The 19,886-nt window shown below is 53.1% G+C and overlaps 8 protein-coding genes across 8 annotated transcripts; 4 read left to right on the top strand and 4 right to left on the bottom strand.

The window, feature by feature from the left end:
• Positions 1-35: 35 nt before the first annotated feature.
• On the top strand, positions 36-1,205 carry Triagg1_687 (uncharacterized protein; the record flags this gene model as incomplete). Its single annotated transcript, XM_062904238.1, has 1 exon — positions 36-1,205. The coding sequence occupies one exon, from the start codon at positions 36-38 to the stop codon at positions 1,203-1,205; it is 1,170 nt and encodes a 389-aa protein (XP_062761037.1).
• Positions 1,206-1,425: 220 nt separating this feature from the next.
• On the bottom strand, positions 1,426-2,760 carry Triagg1_686 (uncharacterized protein; the record flags this gene model as incomplete). Its single annotated transcript, XM_062904127.1, has 1 exon — positions 1,426-2,760. The coding sequence occupies one exon, from the start codon at positions 2,758-2,760 to the stop codon at positions 1,426-1,428; it is 1,335 nt and encodes a 444-aa protein (XP_062761036.1).
• Positions 2,761-4,569: 1,809 nt separating this feature from the next.
• Triagg1_685 (uncharacterized protein) lies at positions 4,570-5,367 on the bottom strand (the record flags this gene model as incomplete). The annotated part of the gene is made up of 1 exon (XM_062904016.1): positions 4,570-5,367. The coding sequence occupies one exon, from the start codon at positions 5,365-5,367 to the stop codon at positions 4,570-4,572; it is 798 nt and encodes a 265-aa protein (XP_062761035.1).
• A 1,823-nt stretch (positions 5,368-7,190) lies between these two features.
• Triagg1_684 (uncharacterized protein) lies at positions 7,191-8,398 on the top strand (the record flags this gene model as incomplete). The annotated part of the gene is made up of 2 exons (XM_062903905.1): positions 7,191-7,713; positions 7,782-8,398. The coding sequence occupies 2 exons, from the start codon at positions 7,191-7,193 to the stop codon at positions 8,396-8,398; spliced, it is 1,140 nt and encodes a 379-aa protein (XP_062761034.1).
• Positions 8,399-9,052: 654 nt separating this feature from the next.
• Triagg1_682 (uncharacterized protein) lies at positions 9,053-11,719 on the bottom strand (the record flags this gene model as incomplete). The annotated part of the gene is made up of 2 exons (XM_062903793.1): positions 9,053-9,347; positions 9,414-11,719. 2 exons carry the CDS (start codon positions 11,717-11,719, stop codon positions 9,053-9,055), a joined length of 2,601 nt encoding a protein of 866 aa, XP_062761032.1.
• Positions 11,720-14,535: 2,816 nt separating this feature from the next.
• Triagg1_681 (CAZyme family GT15) lies at positions 14,536-15,986 on the top strand (the record flags this gene model as incomplete). Its single annotated transcript, XM_062903682.1, has 4 exons — positions 14,536-14,586; positions 14,681-15,508; positions 15,566-15,854; positions 15,919-15,986. 4 exons carry the CDS (start codon positions 14,536-14,538, stop codon positions 15,984-15,986), a joined length of 1,236 nt encoding a protein of 411 aa, XP_062761031.1.
• Positions 15,987-16,512: 526 nt separating this feature from the next.
• Positions 16,513-17,153, bottom strand: Triagg1_680 (uncharacterized protein; the record flags this gene model as incomplete). The annotated part of the gene is made up of 2 exons (XM_062903571.1): positions 16,513-16,587; positions 16,671-17,153. The coding sequence occupies 2 exons, from the start codon at positions 17,151-17,153 to the stop codon at positions 16,513-16,515; spliced, it is 558 nt and encodes a 185-aa protein (XP_062761030.1).
• Positions 17,154-17,826: 673 nt separating this feature from the next.
• On the top strand, positions 17,827-19,310 carry Triagg1_679 (uncharacterized protein; the record flags this gene model as incomplete). Its single annotated transcript, XM_062903460.1, has 3 exons — positions 17,827-17,936; positions 18,018-19,196; positions 19,265-19,310. 3 exons carry the CDS (start codon positions 17,827-17,829, stop codon positions 19,308-19,310), a joined length of 1,335 nt encoding a protein of 444 aa, XP_062761029.1.
• Between the last annotated feature and the right edge of the window lie 576 nt (positions 19,311-19,886).

The raw sequence follows: 19,886 nt of genomic DNA, 5'->3' as shown, positions 1-19,886 counted from the left end.
AAGCAAATCCGCCAGCTGCAGCTCACCAGCCCATCATGGCCGCCGCAACGACTCTTCCCGCCCTGCTGGCGTCTCTGACACAGTCGCTGTCTCTGGCTCAAGAGGGAACCTCGAAAATCTCAACCATTGACCACCCCAAGGATGGAATCTCGCTCCTCGACGTCAAGAACGAGCTGCTGCTCTCGTACCTCCAGAACCTCGTCTTCCTCATCCTCGTCAAGCTACGAAACGCAAAGTCAGATGGAAAGGACGCTTCAAAAGAAGAGGACCACGGCTTAGACGACGCCGTGCGAACAAAACTTGTCGAGCTACGTCTGTTTCTCGAAAAGGGAGCCCGACCATTGGAAGAGAAGCTGCGGTTCTCCATCGACAGATTTCTTCGGACGGCGGAAGATGCGCAGCGACGCGAGAAGATGAAGGAGGCCAAGGCCAGCGCAAAGACTGGGTCTAGCACGGACGAGTCGGGCTCAGGCTCTGAAGATGACGACGAGGATGACGACGAAGAGGACGATTCCGAGGCCGAAGACGGTCACTCCAGGCCCCAGCCCAAGCGAGGCCATCTCTCTGCCGCGCCCAACATGGGCTCTCTCATGGACGACGTCGCCATCCGTCCTGCCAAGCGCGATCAAAATGACGATGCTCCCGCCGGCGTATACCGACCCCCTCGCCGCGAGCGCCAAGTCATGGAAACGACCCAAACCCGCGAAAAGGCTGCCCGCCGCCCTATGCGCTCACACACCATGGAGGAGTTCGTCGCCTCTGAGCTTTCATCCGCACCCATGGCCGAGCCCAGCATCGGCACGACCATCGTCCAGGGCGGCCGCAGAATGAAGACAACCCAGGAGCGCAAGGACGAGCAGGAGCGCACCGAATACGAAGAAACCAACTTTACCCGTCTGCCCCAGGAGAGCAAGAAGGAGCGCGCCAAAAAGGCCAAGCAGGCCGGCCGCAGCGGGCGAATGCAGTTTGGCGGCGAGGAGTGGCATAATCTCGGCGAGGGCGTTGATCGCATCGATCGGTTGACCAAGCGAAAGGAGGGCGGCGCAGGATCTGGCGTCAGAGCCATGCTGGAGAAGAGCCGGAAGCGTGGAGGCGATACGGAGGATGGACCGAGAGGGAGCGGACACCAGATGGGAGAGAGATTCCACAAGAAGGCCAGGCTGATGGAGATTGGACGGGGAAGCAGAGGGAAGGGGAGGAAATAGATTTTGGAATAGCACGATGCTGGGTTGCGCTCATCTACGGCGTTTTTGGCTTGTTAAAAAAGTTGTATACAGTGATGTTATATTATAATTAAGCATATATGAGTAATGTCTTGAAGAATGTACAGTGAACCTATATCCAGAAACGAATGATATCATGACGCCCAAAACACCTCTCATGCAAACATAACACATACCCTCGTCCCGTATTCGTACAATCTCCTCAATTCCCCCTTTCATTCCTAAACAACTCCTTCTCCAGAAACTTGGGACAAATCATCTCCCACTTCTCCATCGTCCCGCGATCCGTCGGAATGCCCTCCGCCAACTGCGCGATGCCCTCCTTGCGCCTCTCCTCAAACAGCGGCTTCGCTCTCCTGTACCACCACGTCTGACTCCACTGCCTCTCCCGCTGGTACTTTTCCACCGAGTTGTGATGGATCATGACGGGCACCGTGCCGATGCAAATCTCCGTGTACAGCGGCATCGCCGCCCACATATCCGGCATGCTTCCTCTCATCCATGGCAGAGGCCGGTCGCTGGGTAAGTCGTTTGGTAAGGACATCATTTCGGTTTTGGGAACGCAGTCGAATTTCCCGGTTTTGCCCATTTGCTGCTTCACGGGGAGGTTGTGTCGGATATACCGTGCATCAGTCACGGCGTTGGACGTCTGATGACCCAACAGAGACCAGTAATCCAGAGCAATGCCGAATTCATAGGGCTTGTTGGGAAGATGCGTCTTGTTGTACTGCTGATGAGTGAAAGCCGGTTCCAGACGATCCAGCACGGGGACCTGCTGGACATCGGTAGGAGGCGGCCTTGATCCAGCTCGTCCGGGGACGACTCGATCAAGCACATCGTCAACACGGGTGCGATGGTGTCGCCTCATGACTTCGCGATAATACTCTTGTTCTCCAAACATCTCGACAAAGATGCTCTGGTCGCTTCCATGGTAACACGCATCCGACGCTCCCGTTCCGTCATCAAACGAAGCGCCCTTTCGGTTCTGACATTCTTCCAGTTTCTCCAGAGCTCTCTCCAACACGCGACGCACTTCTCCCACCGGCCCAATGATGAATCCGGAGTTGAGATAGCGAGTTCGGTAGCTACTCCACTGGCTGGTTCCGATAAAAGTATCCGTGTTTCCGCCATAAAGATCGTCTGGGAGTGGTGATTCCGGGACGGGATAGCAGGCCACCGAGTTGAGCAGATTCGGTGCGCAGCGTTTGCCTGCCCCAAAGACAACTCGTGAACTGATGCCCTCCACGGTATAAGCTCGACCCATGCGGTGAGAAACTCGTGCGGCATCGTCCTCGAGAATGGCGTTGTAGCGAGATAAGAGCACGTCGACAGGGAGCTGGAACCAAATGTCGTATGCATCGAGCATCATGACGAGCTCATCATCGAAGCCGGGCTGGTTGCGACGCTTAGGGTCATTGATGTAATCCAGAGTACGTCTGATTTTGGCAAAATGCGAACCGCCTCCAAGAAGCCCACTGGCGCGGTCTTGGTCTGCCCAAGCGATAATCGTCGGGCTGGGATAGCCTAGGAGGATCATGGTGAGGAGTGTCTTGCAGAAATTGATGTTGCTTCTTGTGGCGGGTAAAAGAATGTGAATCTTGTGCTCTGTTGTGTTGGAGGCGGTTGCAGTCTGGTTACTCGGAGGCTGGGAAATGCGACTGGTTGTCCATGGCTGTTTCAGCGTTTCCGAAGTTTGATGCTGGACAGTGTACTTTTCATTGTGTGAGTTGATTTACTAATAACATCGAGTTGTCAAGAAGACAACTTGAAGAGTTCAATCCACTTACGGGTGCGAGTATGTACAAGGCTAGAGTGCTAAAGACAAAAGCGATGCCGACTAGCGAAATGGGACGCCGGGCCCGGCTTGAGAAGAATTGCAACATGGTGGAAAAACGTAAACTTTTGCCCAGGGAATTAAAGGAGAGTAATGGGCACAGTTTGATGACTTGTTTTGCGTAAAACTTGCAGATATGAGTGACGGAGTTCAACAAGAAAAGAGAGAGTGAAAGGTGCGCGACTTGATCGCCTCAGTTAACGAGTTTGCCCCTGATTCTCAAGCGCAAGAGCATATGCCCTCAATCACCTCTCACAACTCAACAAACAGACACACAGCAAAGGAGCGACGGACAATACAAGAGAAGGTAAAAGTAAGACAAGAGGAAAAGAAAAGAAAAGAAAAGAAGAATAGCAGCTCATCATAATCTCTGGAACACGCCCAGCACGCGTCCCCACATGATTAACTGCTTGGTGTTGCGGCTACCAAGCGATAGCGCAGGGGCGCGTTCAGCCGCAGATGCAAATCCTCCTTTCCCCAGGAACAAGAGGCGTTCTAGTGTAAGCTGATAAGCCAGGGAGCCGGTGTTGCCGCTGCCAAGATGTTAAGCAGACTATTGTTTAGTATTGCTTTTCTATGATGTGAGCGCTGCCAAGTCCTAAACTCTCAACGCATAGATTATGGGGTTGTCAAAAGATATGTCAAAATAGAGTAAGTCTTCCAGAACAAGACCCCTGGATTTTGGTGAGCCATCTATCGCCGTGTCATACAAGTGCCCGCCGCGGCCGTCAGAATTTAGTCCAATATCTCCCATGTCTAAGCTTGTGCGTTGAGTGGTCATGATGAGCAAATATGAAAAGGAACGGAAATTTGGCGTGGTGCACGATTGGCCGTTAGTGTTGTGATGCCCCCTGTCAGATTATTGAACAAACATGGCGCCACGGCTTTCAGCTTGGCCCAAATCAGGGCTCTAAGCGATTTTTAGTATCAATCTTCAAGCGGGAGAGAGATTCACAACTAGGACTTTTAACACTGGGGAGGATCTCTTCATCATTCTCAATCGCTCTGTTGTCATCCGCCAGATGTAATCGCAGTGTCCGTACCGGTGTATACGTGTATACAGGCAAGATACGACATGCCAATACCAGGTTTGAGGTTGGATTATCTACTTCTTCCGGCATCTTTTATAGACGTCATCCTGTAGGAATGAGAAGGTTGAGGATGAGAAAACGGAGCGCATGCAACAAGGATGGCTGATATAAACAAGTGCATTCTGATGTGCTGCTACATCAACTCTTCTTCGGGGGAGTTAAAAGTGCTGTGAAAATGAAATGGATGTCCCCTGACTCATTGGCCAGCCGGAGGAACTCTGTAATGTTACGGAGCCAACCAGGCAACCCTGTTTTGCCTGGTCTAACCTTCAGAGTCTTTGCTCCTCCTCTCTTGCGCTGTATAAGCCACTGTTCGATGGCGCCCGATTTTGACGGGATGGTAGATTCTCTAGAACAAGAGTTGCCGGCATCTATATAAATCCATCCCACCCAACCATGCGAGGCTATCTCAATCTGCCATTTAATCCATAGGTGTCGGGTTACTTAACCACGTACGGATCTTGTCGAGAGCAAACGTATCATGGTGCATCTCTGACGTTGTATAGTCCTTCATCTCGCAATCAATCCAGCCCATCGTACCACGGCTAGTTGACAACTTCTCCCCGATTCTCCGACACGAGCCAAAGTCGATCAGAATGGGCCTACCGTCCTCTGCCACAAGGACGTTTGCGGGGTGCAGGTCGTTATGGGCCCAGCCAAGCGCGTGCAAGTGAGAAACTGCCGCGTGCAGTGATTCCATGAAGAGATCTTCATCTTGAATGGTTTGGCCACTCTTTATGAAATCGTTCAAGTCGTAGGGGTGTCGGTCCAGGACAAGCCCAGTGATGTATCCACGCCGAACATGGCAACCATGATATCCAACAATATTCGGGTGAGGCTGGCTCCTTAGCACTTCCATGGCTTCTGCCTCCTCTACCAATCCCTCGCGGAGGAGATGCGCAGCCTCACGCTTTGAAAAAAAGCCATACAGTTCTATTTGAGGCCGTTTGATGAAAATGGCTGGAGGGAGCTCTTGAGGAGCCTTGGTTGTGGTGAGGGCTTGGGGCCACGGTGGGAAGATTTCGTCGTCAGGAAGTCGAGTGAGGGAGGTGGTGATTTCTTGAAACGTGATGTCTGTCTTTGGTTTGCTTATCTCGCAGTAGAATATCTTGTCATCGTCCACCTTTGCGATTTGGGTATGTTTGAAGTCTTCAGTTTCGTCGTCAAACACTTCATATACCCAAAGTAACTCTTCCCAGCTGGTAATCTCAGGCGCCATGGCGAATGAATCTGGAACAATCGAGTTCTGGTGAAGAAGAAGAAGAAAAGAGCGGTCTGCGGTGGATTTTAATCCAACCCAAGGCCTGCATAGGTGTTCTTATGCCGCATTGACGCGATCGCGATGCACGATCCTCATTTTGCATTCCAACGCCTCAGAGTACGAATACTACGAAACTTACAACGATGTTAGATCCATTCAAATCATAAAAAGCATTCCATTCTCTCATTACCAGCACAAAGGAGAATGCTTCTACCTACATAGTAACCATTGCCCTTACAGCACGCCATGTCCCACCGAAAGGAAGAGATCAGGGTTAAAGTTGCTGTGAAATTCATGTTACATCATTTAACATAACTGTGACTGGTTGGATATACAATCCACAGTTTCACAGTATTTTGAACCCTCCTCGAGAGGCTTTGTTGAACTAAGGGAAATCCCTAGGACGCGCGGGACACTTGATCGAGCTGTTACCTACATATTGTAACGCAGCATTACTACACTGCAAGCCGCTCTTCCCCGGACCATAGTTTCCGTCTCACTCGATGTAAGACTGCGCCGCTCCGTGACGCGACCTTTTGAGTTTGATAACCTTGCTCATACCGCCGAGTAGACCTTGAGAGAGCTTCCATCAACCCAAAGGAAACCCAACTACAAGGGCAACCCCAAGTGTGTTGAGTATTGCGGAACCGCGGTAAAGTGGTATTGGGAACAAGCGTATGCTGGGATCCTTCTATACTACACGGCTGCTGATAAGGGAGCATACATTGACAACCGTAGGCTATTCTCACCTCGTGCTGACACGTCGCGCATATGGGTTATAGGGTCGGCAATGGAGAGCGGCACTCAATCGAATTTTGTCAATAGAGATCAGGTTGGTTATCTCTTTCCAGGCGAGCACATTCCCGGAACGGATGATCGAGGCAGTTCTGTCGCTACAGCCGTTTCATCTAGATTTGCGACTCTTATTTTATGAAGCGTGAAATGTCGTTACCCTGATAAGATGCTAGACCAAGATCAAACGCGAGATATCTTTGATGATCTTAAGCATAAAAACACTTATATTCTAGCTCGTCACGTCACCTAAGCTTTTCTGATCACTCTTCTCCGCATAAGATAGCTCAGTGATTCAAGGGCCCTGTTAGCTCTGGCTATTGCTGTATCTTTGTTAGGCTTGTTTGATAACTTTTGCTCCAGCGATACGATCTTGAACTCAGAGTGTATGTCAACCACATCTAGCTCATGACTCTTGTCGCCAAATGGTAGTCTTGAGTATATCTCAGCTAAGAATGTGCGCCACATTTCAGACGTAAAGTGCGGTGCTTTAGGTGACGAAACTCCGAATCAGTAAAATGCCTGGTAAGTAATACACGTTGTATAGTACTATGACCAATGTGGAAATTGTTTTTGGGACTTTATAAAAGAAATCAATTGGCTCTACATGGTCGGGCCAATTTACAACGCAATATCATGTGTCAATGGGAATGTTTGACAATTACCATTTCGGGTGACTTCCTTAGGAAGTCGTCGTTTCACAGCATTTTTAACTCCCCTCAAGAGGCTCAGTGAAGCTAGTCCCGATTCTTCAGCACAGATGCAGGGCCCCCGATAAGCGCCGATAAGAGCTGCCGCCAGGAATTTTCTCCAAAGACACCCCACCTCCAACTCACAGCCAACGACTCATCACCAGCCATCATCACAACGCTTCATACACACATCATTTCCTCTCATAAATCTCTTTTACTCATAATACTATCCAATTCCAAGATCCTCACATCATATCCACCCAATTGAACCCCCCCTCCTCCATCAAAGCAACCACCATGGCCAACATAGACCCCGACCTCATGGACATTGTCAACGACAACCCCAACCTCGACGCTGCCGACGACGACGACCCCATCACCGCAAGCTACCAAGTCTTCCTCAACCCAGCCCTCCCCCTCGGCCGCCGCCTCCTCGTCCTCCAGCACCCCAACCGCACCGACAGCACGCCTCGCCCGCCCCCCACCGAGCTGCGCCTCAAGGAACACTCGGGCATGGTCGAGATCGACATGCCCATGGACAACACCACCGCCTACGACCGCGAAAAAGGCCTCCGCTGGGGCCGCACGCTGCAAAACTCCATGGCCGTCAAGAATGGCGGCAGCCACGGTCTGGCCGGAGGTTTCGGCGTCGGTGCCGTCCAGCAGCGCGCCCCCAGAAAAAAGGGCGACGTCGAAGAGGACGAAAACCTCGACTGGAACGACGCCGTGCGCCAGGGTAAAGTCCTCAGCACGCAGACCCTGGGCGGCCAGTATCCCGATACCGACGAAGTCCAGTACATGGTCGGCGTCTTTCAGGGCAGTACGTTTCAAACACCATCCCTCCCTCAGGATATAAGATTCCCACTAACAAAAATCCTCCCCAAACAGAGGACCTCCATCTCACCCCCGTCTCCAACCTCATCCACCTCCGCCCTCAACTCCACCACCTCGACGCCGCCACCGCGCAAGAGCGCCAATCCTCCGCCGCCGCCTCCAAGGACGGAGCCGCGCCCGCCGCCCCGACCGCCCGCGCAATCCACATGACCATCAAGACCACCGCCGAGGGAGCAGACGGCGTCTCCACCGAGACAATGGCCGACCGCCTGCGCTCCGTCCAGACCGAGCCCTGGCGCAAGATGCGCTACACCGACGAGAACGAGGAGACCGCCTGGGACGTCTACAACGACAGCCTGTTCCTCCGGCCGAGACCCGATCCCGCGGGCGAGCAGGGTGCCCCCGCTGCGGATGCGGACCGGGATCTAGAGGAGCTTGTCCCGACGCTGGGCAACAAGTGGGACGATAAGCAGTTCCTCGAATCCATCAGCGGCATCAAGAAGCTCGATCCCGTGCCGGAACCGCCCGTCGAGAAGAAGCCAGAGCCCATTGCCGCTGTTGCTGCGCCACCGGCCGAGGAGCCTCGTCAACCACCGAGGGCGACTCGTCCCAGAGCCGGTGCGGCTGCGGCGCTGGCTGCTCGAAGAGGAGGACGAGCGAGAGGCGCGTGAGAATCCTAGAGTCGGTAATCAATCTTTTGCATGGAACCAGGTGTATTGGAGTTTTTGGTTTTCTCATTGTCACACATGTGCTATATCATGTATAGGTACTTTTCCAGCTGGGTGGTTGGATCTACATAAAATACGACATCATTCATACTACCACTTAAAACAACTCAAATCCAGCATCTACACATCAAGTGATGAATCAAGAAGAAAAAAGTTCGCATTGTCCTCATACCGAGGATCGAAAATTCGAGCTCAACGACTCACCCACAGCCACATCTCCTCCATCGTGACTCGATATCATCCTCGCCTCACCCCCATTCCACTCGCTGGTATAGTAGTGGTAGTAGTACAACTGACAAGATCAGACGAATAATATCCCGCTCATTTGCCCACGGACTAGCAACGCTTGCAGCACTACAGCTCCTTTTTTCTTTCTTTTGAAAATGAATGCAAAACGACAAGTTTCCCTCCAAGTCGTCCAGGTTTTCTTTTTTTCCCATCCCATAGCACGAGCACAACAACTGCTAGTCCAATCCTTCCAACTTGCTTTACCCACTGCAGTGATTTCTAACGAAAAAAATAGATGTATTCTTGTAGCCGAGTTCCCGCCCACCAAAACCATGTAAAGACCAGCTCCTGGGTCCTGTTTTTTCTCATTTACTGTCCCATCAACATATCCACGTCCAAGCCAATAGAGTGCAAGAACAGATTGACGCTGCTGAGGCGCTCCGTTGCCATTGTGGGGGGGAGCGTCTTTGCGAGGGAGATGGTGCCAATAACACGATCCTTGACGGCGAGGACCAGGCGAGTCTGCTGGTCGTTGCTGGCGCTGACTCCAAGAGCCGCGAGGAGCTGCCACACGTACACGTCTGATCCGGTGTTGATGCTTTCGGGGAACATGTTGGGCAGCGACATCTCGAGTCTGCTAAAGAAGATTTCATATGTTTGATCCCTAGAGACAACGTTAGCCATCATGTGCTTACAACTCTCGTCAGAACAATTTAGCTGAGCTACTTACCATTTCTCCCACTGTTCAGGGGCGCCGCCGCCAGTCTGCTTGAGAAGCACGGCACGGCTGAGAATCAGTGTGAGCATAGAAACGCCAACTCTGGTCTTGGCAATGTGATCAACGTTTAGGTTGGTGGCAATCAGGTTCAAGACGCCGTCCACAATATCCAGTCCAGTATCGTTAAAGTACTGCATCAACGATGGCATGACGGTGGACAGGAACAGGTCAACGTTCTCTCGCATTCTTGCATTCAGAGTGGGCTCGTCGTTGGTCACGGCGGCACCATTCACCACGTCCAGCTGGTCGAGATGGTAGACAATCATGGTCATGATGGTGGTGCGCTGTTCGAAGCTCAGATGAGGAAAGATTCGAGGGATAGCCTTCTTTCCCTTGGCGCAAGATAAAAAGGCAATGAAGGGGTGAGGAACGACGACTCCAATAGGCTCGTGCACCTTAAGTTCTTCCCAGAGCCGGGAGTTGAGGGCCTCCAATCCCGCCGCCCACTCTCGGTGCTTCTCCTGCAACTCCTGGTCGGCTTGGTTCGTGATAGGAGGGGGCATCAGTCGAACGTGATCTTCGATCTTCATCAAGGTGACGTAGACCCGCTCGGCATTGCGCAGAATCGTCTTACGGTCAAGGCCGCTGGCGGGCGACTTCTTTCCGCTTCCAGCTCGGTTGTGAGGGGGCTCGTTCTCCGCTGCACGCTTGATATTAAGCAAGGGCTTTGGAGTTTTGGCATTGCTAAAGGATATCTTCCCCAAGCTGCCGGCGATGACGAGCTGGGGATTCTTGGGCTTGTTCTTGGCGGCCTCGACAGCTCGCTGGACCTGCTGCTCCATGCGCTGGATATGATTCTCCGCAGGCCGTCCGTGGCGGCGCATGTTTCCATGGCGGCCACCAGTCTGGAAGAGATAGGTCTGAGCAAAGTTGCTCAGAGGCTGGCTGGGGTTTTGGCGTTGACCGGCACGAATGTGGCTATAGACTTGGTAGTAAAAGTCCTCCGAGAGAGAAGCGTCGGATCCCTGCTCGACAGGGTTGCCCGTGGCGGAGACGAGCTGCTGGAGCTGAATACGAGTGATGAAGTTCTTGTCTTGGGGAGTCATCACACCGTTGTCCTTGGAAAGCAACCAAATCTTGTGGTTGCGCTTAGCACGCTTGGTCTCTTGATCTAAAAAGGCAGCCTTTTCCTCCTCGGACATGTGGGCCAACTGAGGATGAGCGCTCAGCTGCGCCATCTTCGCAGCGTCCTGTTGGGCAGCTGCCGCGATGCGCGCCTCAGTAGACATACGCTTGGGGTTTTGAAGAATCTGCACAGGCTGAACTGAGGGTCCGGGCTGCTGCTGAAGGTTGTGGTATTGCTCCTGCTGCCCAGGAGGGGTGGGCAACTTGGGGGCGAGAGAAGGCGAAGCCTTTGCTTGCGAGCCTTGAGGTCGCTGCAGTATGGTAACGGGTGGCGGCTGGCCGTGCTGGGGGTGAGGAGATGCATGCTGAGCAGGCGGATAACTAGCAGAGGCCTGTTGTTGGTACGAAGCAAGCTCGGAGACGGCCGGCTGCGGCGAGGGCTTGACTTGAGCGCGCATGGCTGCTTCAACCTCTTCCAGGCTCATCACCTTTCTTCCAACACTAGCCGAAAGCGCGGGCTGGGGAGAAGGCTTGGGGATTGGGATAGCCGCTGCCTTGGAGGGGCCAATGCCCCAGATGCTCTGGTCGACATGGAGATCAGGGAGAGGCTCGGGCTCATTGTACTTTTCGTAGCCGGTCCGATGAGGACGTGTTGCTATGGGTTCGGCATAGTAAGATGGATGCTGTTCATAGGCCTGCTGTCCATACGCTTGCTGCCCGTACGCTTGCTGCCCATACGCTTGCTGTCCATACGCCTGCTGTTCATAAGACTGTTGCGTATACGACTGGGAGGGTATGCCGATGGGCTGAGCCTGGGTCTGCGAAACATTGGCTCGTGCGGCTGGTTGCAAGCGGTTGAAGCGAAGATGCTCCTCCTCGATGGCATCGGCAACCTTGGCCGTCTGACCAAAAAAGTCAAAGTCCTTGCCAACCTTTGCAGCACCAGCACCAGCACCAGCACCAGCACCAGCACCAGAATCGGCAGCACCACCGCCAAACGTGTCGTCGTTGAAAGCATCGTCGGCATCGTCTAGCTGGTCTCCAAGGCCATCATAGGTGTCTTCGAAGTCGAGGGCATCGCCGCCGTCATCGTGGTGACCGGATAGGCCAGCGAATGGATCATGGGGTTGGGAAAAGCCTGGCGCTGCCGTGTTATGCCCACGGCCGCTGGTATCGAAGCCGAAGAAAGACATGTTGGGTTGTTTGACGAGGAATTATATGTTTAACATACTGGGAATGTTACTGTTAGCTTGATGGACGAAGTTTTGTATGTGAGCGGGTTCAGAAAGGAGACAAGATTTCGCGAGGCTTATTTGAGCTCTAAGCCACCAAGAGCGGTAGAACCTGCCATAGCTTCAGGGTTGGTGGTGAGCTGGAGTGATTGTTGAGCCCCGGAGTGGCCCCGCAATTCTGCGCGCGATGTGTTGTCTTGCCCATTCGGCAAGGCTGAAAGGGACGAGGCCTCGACGAGGCTCGAATATCGGACGCGGCTTCCCCTCCCCAACGACTCCCCACCGGTGGTCGAGCAGAATGGCTCTCGCGAGCGACGGCAGAAAACAGGGCAAAGGGCAAAGGCAGCAGAAGGCGACGTACCGCTAAGATAGTGAAGGGATGGCGAGGACTTGAAAAGCGCACAAACCTATCATGGTGTCTCTCCCGCTGCGACGCCGAGGATGTCCAAGAGCACAAGCAGCAAGCGGACCAAACGCCGAGCTCCTTGTCAAAACGCGGCCTGTCCAACAAGGCGCAGCTGAGCGGCGATCCAGAAACTCGAGGCGAAGCGAAAGCACAGCGCCTGGAGGCCAATTGTGCGGTTTTGGTGAGAGAGACTGACGTCCTCGAATAGAAACAGAACCCCCACATGTGGGAGGAAACAGAATCAGTCAGCCGGCGTGGGGTCACGTGGCCTCACGCATGGAGGGGCAACGAGGTGCATAAACATAAATCGAGTATGAGATAGTGAGACTTGATGAAGATTTGAATAAATCATGAAACGATGGGTTATTACAAAAACGGCCAATTGGATGGATACCAAGGTATTGTGGCTTCCATTTTCTTTTCCTGAATCAGGTGGGAGACAAAAACTCAACTATCTGTTAATAGATACCTACCTGTGTCGATGGTGTAGATACTATTTAGTGGTTCCATCTCTGACTGCATATAGGCGATAGGAGGAAAACAATAGTCTCATGTTCTCCAAGTATTTTTTTTTCAAGTAATACCTAGTAGATTTCCGATTCTTTGAATGTCTGCTACCTGAGCTCTATTCCTCTAGTATCTGGTGTCATCTCTGCGTGCGGGTAGCTGTATGTTTCAGACCCGGAATGCTGGATGCTCAATAGCTGAATACATGTACGGAGTAGCCACTCCCTTCTTCAACGTGACGTGTTTCATTTGAGACGCTTAGCCGTGTGTCAGTGTCTAATCGACTCGAGCCATTCAGCAGCCAATCTCCTACATGACGAGATCGGTTACCCGGCTTACTTGTGCTGTGTCTTTGGACAAGGATGACCCGTACGTGCATGTACCTGTGTAGGGGTCCGTAACAGGCATCTGCCGATCTAAATCCGTCCATCAATTGTTGCTCCGGTTATGACGTTCAATGTTGCTTTTGTATTGAGTGCTTTAATTTCATCTACAATGCCTCGCTATTACCTCGCACATAGTATGCAGTCCAGTAGTGCTCCGTACATACCTATAGTACAAATATCCCCTCACGCATCCAGCCACCAGAATGTCCCACATTGAATCATTCCACGATGCTTCCGCCGAGCTACCAACTCAAGTCAACAGGGTTAGACGACGATCGGTGCTGAGCCTCCACTGCGAAACAGCAGTGCGCTAGTGGTTACAGGGGGCTTCAGTTACAGCCCGAGAGATCCAATGCCACCCAGAGCAGAGGGAACATGAGACGTATCATTGATGGATTTGCTGTTGGTTGGCGAGATGCATCGCGTGCCAGCCATTGTGCGACCAAGAATTGATCTCCTTTTGGTGCTGGCATCAGGTCAGGTACCACCTCTTGTCTTGCTCTGTACTCTGGCCATCGTCTCTCATACCGCTTCTTCTTGCTCCATGTCGCACCAAAGCAGCAATTTGAGGCCTCTGTTGGGCCAGTCAGTCAGTCAGCCCCCTTTGCCATTTCCCGGCACTGCACAGCACAGCACGGCACAGCCTTACCCGCCCAAGATTCCGGATTGCCGTCTCCTGAGCCCGAGCCTGAGCTTGAGCCTGATCAGCAACAATTTCCATGATCCATCGATTTGAAGTTTAATCTGTACCTATGGAGCAGTGCTGTGTATAAGGAACGGCCAAGGTACTTGTCGATACTCCGGCTACCTTTGTAGTACATGCGCCCAATCGCTGTAGCTTTTCACCGGCCACTGCCACATCAGGGGGCCAATCTGTCTTTACGAGCCTGGAGGGCATGTACCGGCCGCGTACTTGGCAACGTCAGTAGCTCCCTGCGGTTGACGGTTAGGGGATTTTAGCACCCGCAAGCCTGGCCGTCCCTGCTGGACTCAGCTGCGTAATGCCGGCCGAGTCGTCTGCAGCTGCTAACCCGCTACTAGAACGATACGAACTGAAGGATTGACGGGCCCTTTTCCCTCCCATTTATTATCTACGGATACCCGCCCGCCTCAATCTTTGTCCTCCTTTTTCCATCTTCTCTCGTTTCAGACCCTTTTATTCTTTGACGTCCTTTTTTCCATCACCGACTTGCTGCTCTGGCTGCCCGACCCAAACCAGCCAGCGGCCTGACTCTACTTGACTCTCCTCCTGCGCGGGGACTCTGTTCAATCTCTAGCGATACGATACGACCCGGCCATGTGCGTCTAACAGCCTCTGTCCACGATCCCAGACGCTGTGCGCCACCCCTGTCTCGATTGTTTCCCTCTGCCCCAGTAACAGAAACAAAACCGGCTCCTTTCCCCCCTCCATCGACGTCGTTTGATTTCTTCCAACCACTCGTCTTCTTCCTGGCAATTGTTGCCGCCCTCGCATCACCATGGCGTCTGCAAATGCGCGCTATGTGCGCTACCTGCTTATCGCCTTCTTTGTACGTGGCTCCAAAACCCCCGACCCGTTTTGTTTTTATGCAAAAGGCACGGTGACGCATGCACAATCGGGCAAATGCTAACCTGGACGCAAAGACGCTGCTAGTCTTCTACTTCGTCTCCAATTCAAAGTACGAGGGCGTCGACATTAGGAAGGGCGCCTTCACATCGCCCAACCAGCAACCCCAAGACCCCTCCAAGCCCGCGCCTCCAAAGGCTCCCTCCGGCAATGCCAAAGACTTCCCTCTCGCCCTGACCCCGAACGACCCCGGATTCAACGACCTGGTGGGCATTGCCCCCGGCCCCCGAGTCAACGCCACCTTTGTCACCCTCGCCCGGAACAGCGACGTCTGGGATATTGCTCGCTCGATCCGCCAGGTCGAGGACCGCTTCAACCGACGATACAACTACGACTGGGTCTTCCTCAACGACAAGCCCTTTGACAGCACCTTTAAGAAGGTGACGACGTCTCTGGTGTCCGGCAAGACGTTCTATGGCGAGATTGCTCCCGAGCACTGGTCCTTCCCCGAGTGGATTGACCAGGACAAGGCCAAAAAGGTGCGGGAGGACATGGCTGAGCGCAAGATCATCTACGGCGACTCCGTCAGCTACCGCCACATGTGCCGCTTCGAATCGGGCTTCTTCTTCCGCCAGCCCCTCATGATGAACTACGAATACTACTGGCGCGTGGAGCCCTCCATCGAGCTCTACTGCGACATCCACTACGACCCCTTCCGCCTCATGGTGGAGAATGGAAAGAAGTACAGCTTTGTGCTAAGCTTGTACGAGTACCCGGCCACCATTGCCACCCTGTGGGAGAGCACCAAGAAGTTTATCAAGAATCACCCCGAGCACATTGCCGAAGACAACTCAATGAAGTTTTTGAGTGACGACGGTGGTGAAACCTACAACAACTGCCACTTCGTAAGCATCCCCTCTTTATTGACTTCAACCCAGAGTTTATCTAATTGAATACGATAGTGGTCCAACTTTGAGATTGGCAGCTTGGAGTGGCTGCGGAGCAAGCAGTACATTGACTTTTTTGAGTCCCTGGACAAGGACGGCGGCTTCTTCTACGAGCGATGGGGAGATGCCCCCGTCCACTCCATTGCCGCCGGCCTGATGCTCAACAAGAGCGAGATTCAGTTCTTCAACGACATTGCCTACTGGCACGTCCCCTTTACCCACTGCCCCACTGGCGAGAAGACAAGAACCGACCTTCGCTGCCATTGCGATCCTAAGGAGAATTTCGATTGGAAGGGCTATTCTTGTAAGTCGGTCCCTGTTAACGTATTCTGCGTGAGATTGCCAACATTTGCTGATTGTTGACCTAGGTACGTCTCGGTTCTTTGACATGAACGGCATGGACAAGCCCGAGGGCTGGGAAAACCAGCGGGATTAGAGATGGGATGGAAAAGCTTTTATACTTGACCAGCGATCAAGTTTTCAATGGGACGGGGCGATACGCTTAGTTATTCATACCCGAGTTTAATTCGCAGGCACGTCTCACACATCATGTGCGTGTGCATGTGCATGTGCATGTGCATGCACGCATGAATTCAAGGGGGACTATGAGAAGAGACGAAAACAAAAGAAAGGGAATGGTATTTTTTTTTTAAACTGCGGGAGGTATAAGGGGGCGTCTGTGTCTGCTGGCTTTACACGATTTGGACAATGATTGCTGGTGTAAATATAGGGTGAAATGGGACGTGACGAGGACGTTTGCTTGATGTGACTTGATGTTCCAAGGTGTGATGATATGTTGTTCTTTTTTTATATGTATTGTACAGTGCTCGTCTCTTATGCTGCTCTATGATATTTTTTATACATGGCGGCCCAATGTCCAGATCAACATTTGCCTCATTTGCACAAGAGATCCGTCGTTTTCATATATCGTTTTGCTCTATCCATCCACTCATTACACCAACTCAACCAACGGTAGCCTTCTTGGGCTTCTTGGTGCCATATTTACTCCTGCTCGTCGTTCTGCTCGCAACACCACCCTAAAAACACAAAACGCAAGTCAGCTCACGCACTTTCACTCTACATCCCCCCAAAAAACTCATAATTTCAAATCTCAACATACCAGGTCCAACGCTCCTCGCACCAAATGGTACCGCACACCAGGACAATCCTGCGCCCTGCCTCCCCTCACAAGCACGACGCTGTGCTGCTGGATGTTGTGTCCCTCGCCGGGGATGTACGCCGTCACGACGGCCCCCGAGGACAGCTTGACACGCGCCGTCTTGCGCTCGCCGGAATTGGGCTTCTTGGGCCGCACGACGCCGACACGCAGGCACACGCCCTTGAGCGAGGGGCAGTGCGTGTTGGACAGCGCGGGCGAGACGGCGTGGCGAGCTCGCTTGCCCTTGCGGATGCCGCGCAGGACCTGGTTCAGCGTGGCTTGCGGGGCGGGGGTTGTTGAGAATGCGCGGCGGGCGAGGGAGAGGAGCGGCGAGGGAGAGGCTTGGAATCGGGAGGATGTTGATGCGGAGGGGAGTGTTGATGTTGATGTGAGGGATTGGCGGGCGGGGGAGAAGAAGAAGCTGCGGAGGAGTGCGGACGCCATGATGGGCTTTTGCGCAATTGGGAGACTTTTATGCTGTTAGAAGTAAATGCTCATTTGTTGTTGTGTTGTGCGTGTGCAATTGAGTTGTTTTGGCGATTTGTCGTTGCGCCTGGTGCTATCACTTCAAATCCAGACTATCATATCAATATGCAGCCATCACCAAATCTTGCAAGTGGGCTGAACTGAAAGAGAGCAGTCACATGACCTTGGAGAAATCCCGGAACCCCAGATCAGCCGCATTCCGCACAACGAAACGGTACTTTCCACAACGTACCCTTTTTCTGTCCCACTCCCGACATGTGAAAAGGCACCATCTCAGTGCGGTTAAATCCCGGCTCTTTCATCTTCACCCCACGTTGCAATTCCAGCTCTTTTTCACCTGCTTATAACTGCCCCGCTGCCCGTTCGGCGTCGGTACAGCGGCCCCGGATAGAATCGATGGTTATCCTCGGCTGAATCCACCGAACAACAGACAAAACGAACCAGCTGGGGGTAAAGAAGTCAAGAGCCGGGCCCGGCGATAATCGATTGCTTATTGCTTTCTCTCCCTTTTTTTTCTTTCCTCTTCTCTTCTTCTTTATTTATCCCTAGCCTCGCCGTCTTTATCTTCGTCTTCATTCTCCTCTTTTCGTAGAGCTGATTGATAGCCTCGGCCTCACCTCCTCTCACAACCATGTCATCGTCATTCACACGGGCCCTGCGCCCTGCCCTGCGCTCCAGCCGGGCCCTCGCCCAGCGAACTTCCGTCGCCAGCGTCCTCCGTCCAGCCATCCGAAGCAACGTGTAAGAAGCAACCTCTTCTCACCTCACTATCAGCATGTCCCAAATCCATCAAGCAGCTGACAAACAAATGCCCATCACCAGCCCCGTCCGCCATCTCGCCACAACCATCCCCAGACTCTCCTCCTCCATCGACATCTCGGAAATCCCACCGACGCCCATCACCCACCTCTCCGAGATCGAGGCCGCCATGACCGAGTCCGTCTCCAAGTTCGCCACCGACGTCGTCCTCCCCAAGGCCCGCGAGATGGACGAGGCCGAGGCCATGGACCCGGCCATTGTCGAGCAAATGTTCGAGCAGGGCCTCATGGGCATCGAGATCCCCGAGGAGTACGGCGGCGCGGGCATGAACTTCACTTCCGCCATCATCGCCATTGAGGAGCTCGCCCGCGCAGACCCCAGCGTCAGCGTCATGTGCGACGTCCACAACACCCTCTGCAACACGGCCATCATGAAATGGGGCTCCGAGCACGTCAAGCGCACGTTTCTCCCGCGCCTGGCCACCGACACCGTCGCCTCCTTTTGCCTGTCCGAGCCCGTCTCCGGCTCCGACGCCTTCGCCATGGCCACCCGCGCCGTCGAGTCCGCCGACGGCTTCGTCCTCAACGGCTCCAAGATGTGGATCACAAACTCGGTCGAGGCCGGCATCTTCCTCGTCTTCGCCAACCTCGACCCGTCCAAGGGCTACAAGGGCATCACCGCCTTCGTCGTCGAAAAGGGCACCCCCGGCTTCTCCATCGCCAAGAAGGAGAAGAAGCTCGGCATCCGCGCCAGCAGCACCTGCGTCCTCAACTTTGACGACGTCCGCGTCCCCAAGGAGAATATCCTCGGCGAGCGCGGCCAGGGCTACAAGTACGCCATCAGCATCCTCAACGAGGGCCGCATCGGCATCGCCGCCCAGATGACCGGCCTCGCCCTCGGCGCCTGGGAAAACGCCGTCAAGTACGCCTGGAACGACCGCCGCCAGTTCGGCTCCCTCATCGGCGAGTTCCAGGGCATGCAGCACCAGTTCGCCCAGGCCTACACCGACATCGCCGCCGCCCGCGCCCTCGTCTACAACGCCGCCCGCAAGAAGGAGGCCGGCCAGGACTTCATCAAGGACGCCGCCATGGCTAAGCTGTACGCCTCCCAGGTTGCCGGCCGCGTCAGCAGCCTCGCCGTCGAGTGGATGGGCGGCATGGGCTTTGTGCGCGAGGGCCTGGCCGAGAAGTTTTTCCGCGACAGCAAGATTGGTGCCATTTACGAGGGCACCAGCAACATTCAGTGAGTTTCATCTTATAACATTGCTATGGAGTAAGAAATCAAGAGGCTAACGTGATTTACCAACACAGGCTCAACACCATCGCCAAGCTGCTGCAAAAGGAGTACACCAACTAAGAAAAGATGAAAAAGACTTCCGTAAATAAAACAACACATGTAAACGAACCAAAAAAAAAACATCATATAGACGTAAAAGAAGAAGCAGGATCTCTATAGTCTCCAAATAATTCCATAGAAGCCAATTCTCACCACGACATTCTTAATCACCCAGCCTACAACTCACCCAACATGCATGACTGTGAAACTTCACATTCAAATCAACGTCACACGACAAAAGGCTCAAAACTATTTCGTAGACATGGCATCAAACTCTATTAGTAGGTATACTTTCTTACGCTAACAAAACCCCCCTGGCAAGCAACAATGCTTTCTTCTCCGCTGAAGATTGAATGTTGGAAAAAAAAAACGCGCGAACAAATCAGTTTTCAAGTTGAAAAAAGATGAAGAAGAAAAAAAGAGTAGTTCTCAAGTCCCAAAAGAGATTTGCTTTTCTGTTCTCAAACGTAAAGAAAAGAAAACAAAGTCGCCCCTTTAAGAATGGAAAGATAAAAAAAAAAAAAAAAGACTCAAAGCGATCAAAAGCATAGCCTGGCGAGCAGTGGGGGGAAAACATCTCCCAATGCCAAAGGGGGG

The sequence above is a fragment of the Trichoderma aggressivum genome, assembly GCF_033847375.1.
Source record: "Trichoderma aggressivum f. europaeum strain CBS 100526 chromosome Unknown scaffold_001, whole genome shotgun sequence".
NCBI classification, from domain to species: domain Eukaryota; kingdom Fungi; phylum Ascomycota; class Sordariomycetes; order Hypocreales; family Hypocreaceae; genus Trichoderma; species Trichoderma aggressivum.
Note: the sequence above shows the minus strand (reverse complement) of the source record. Positions and strands in the feature narration are given on the sequence as shown.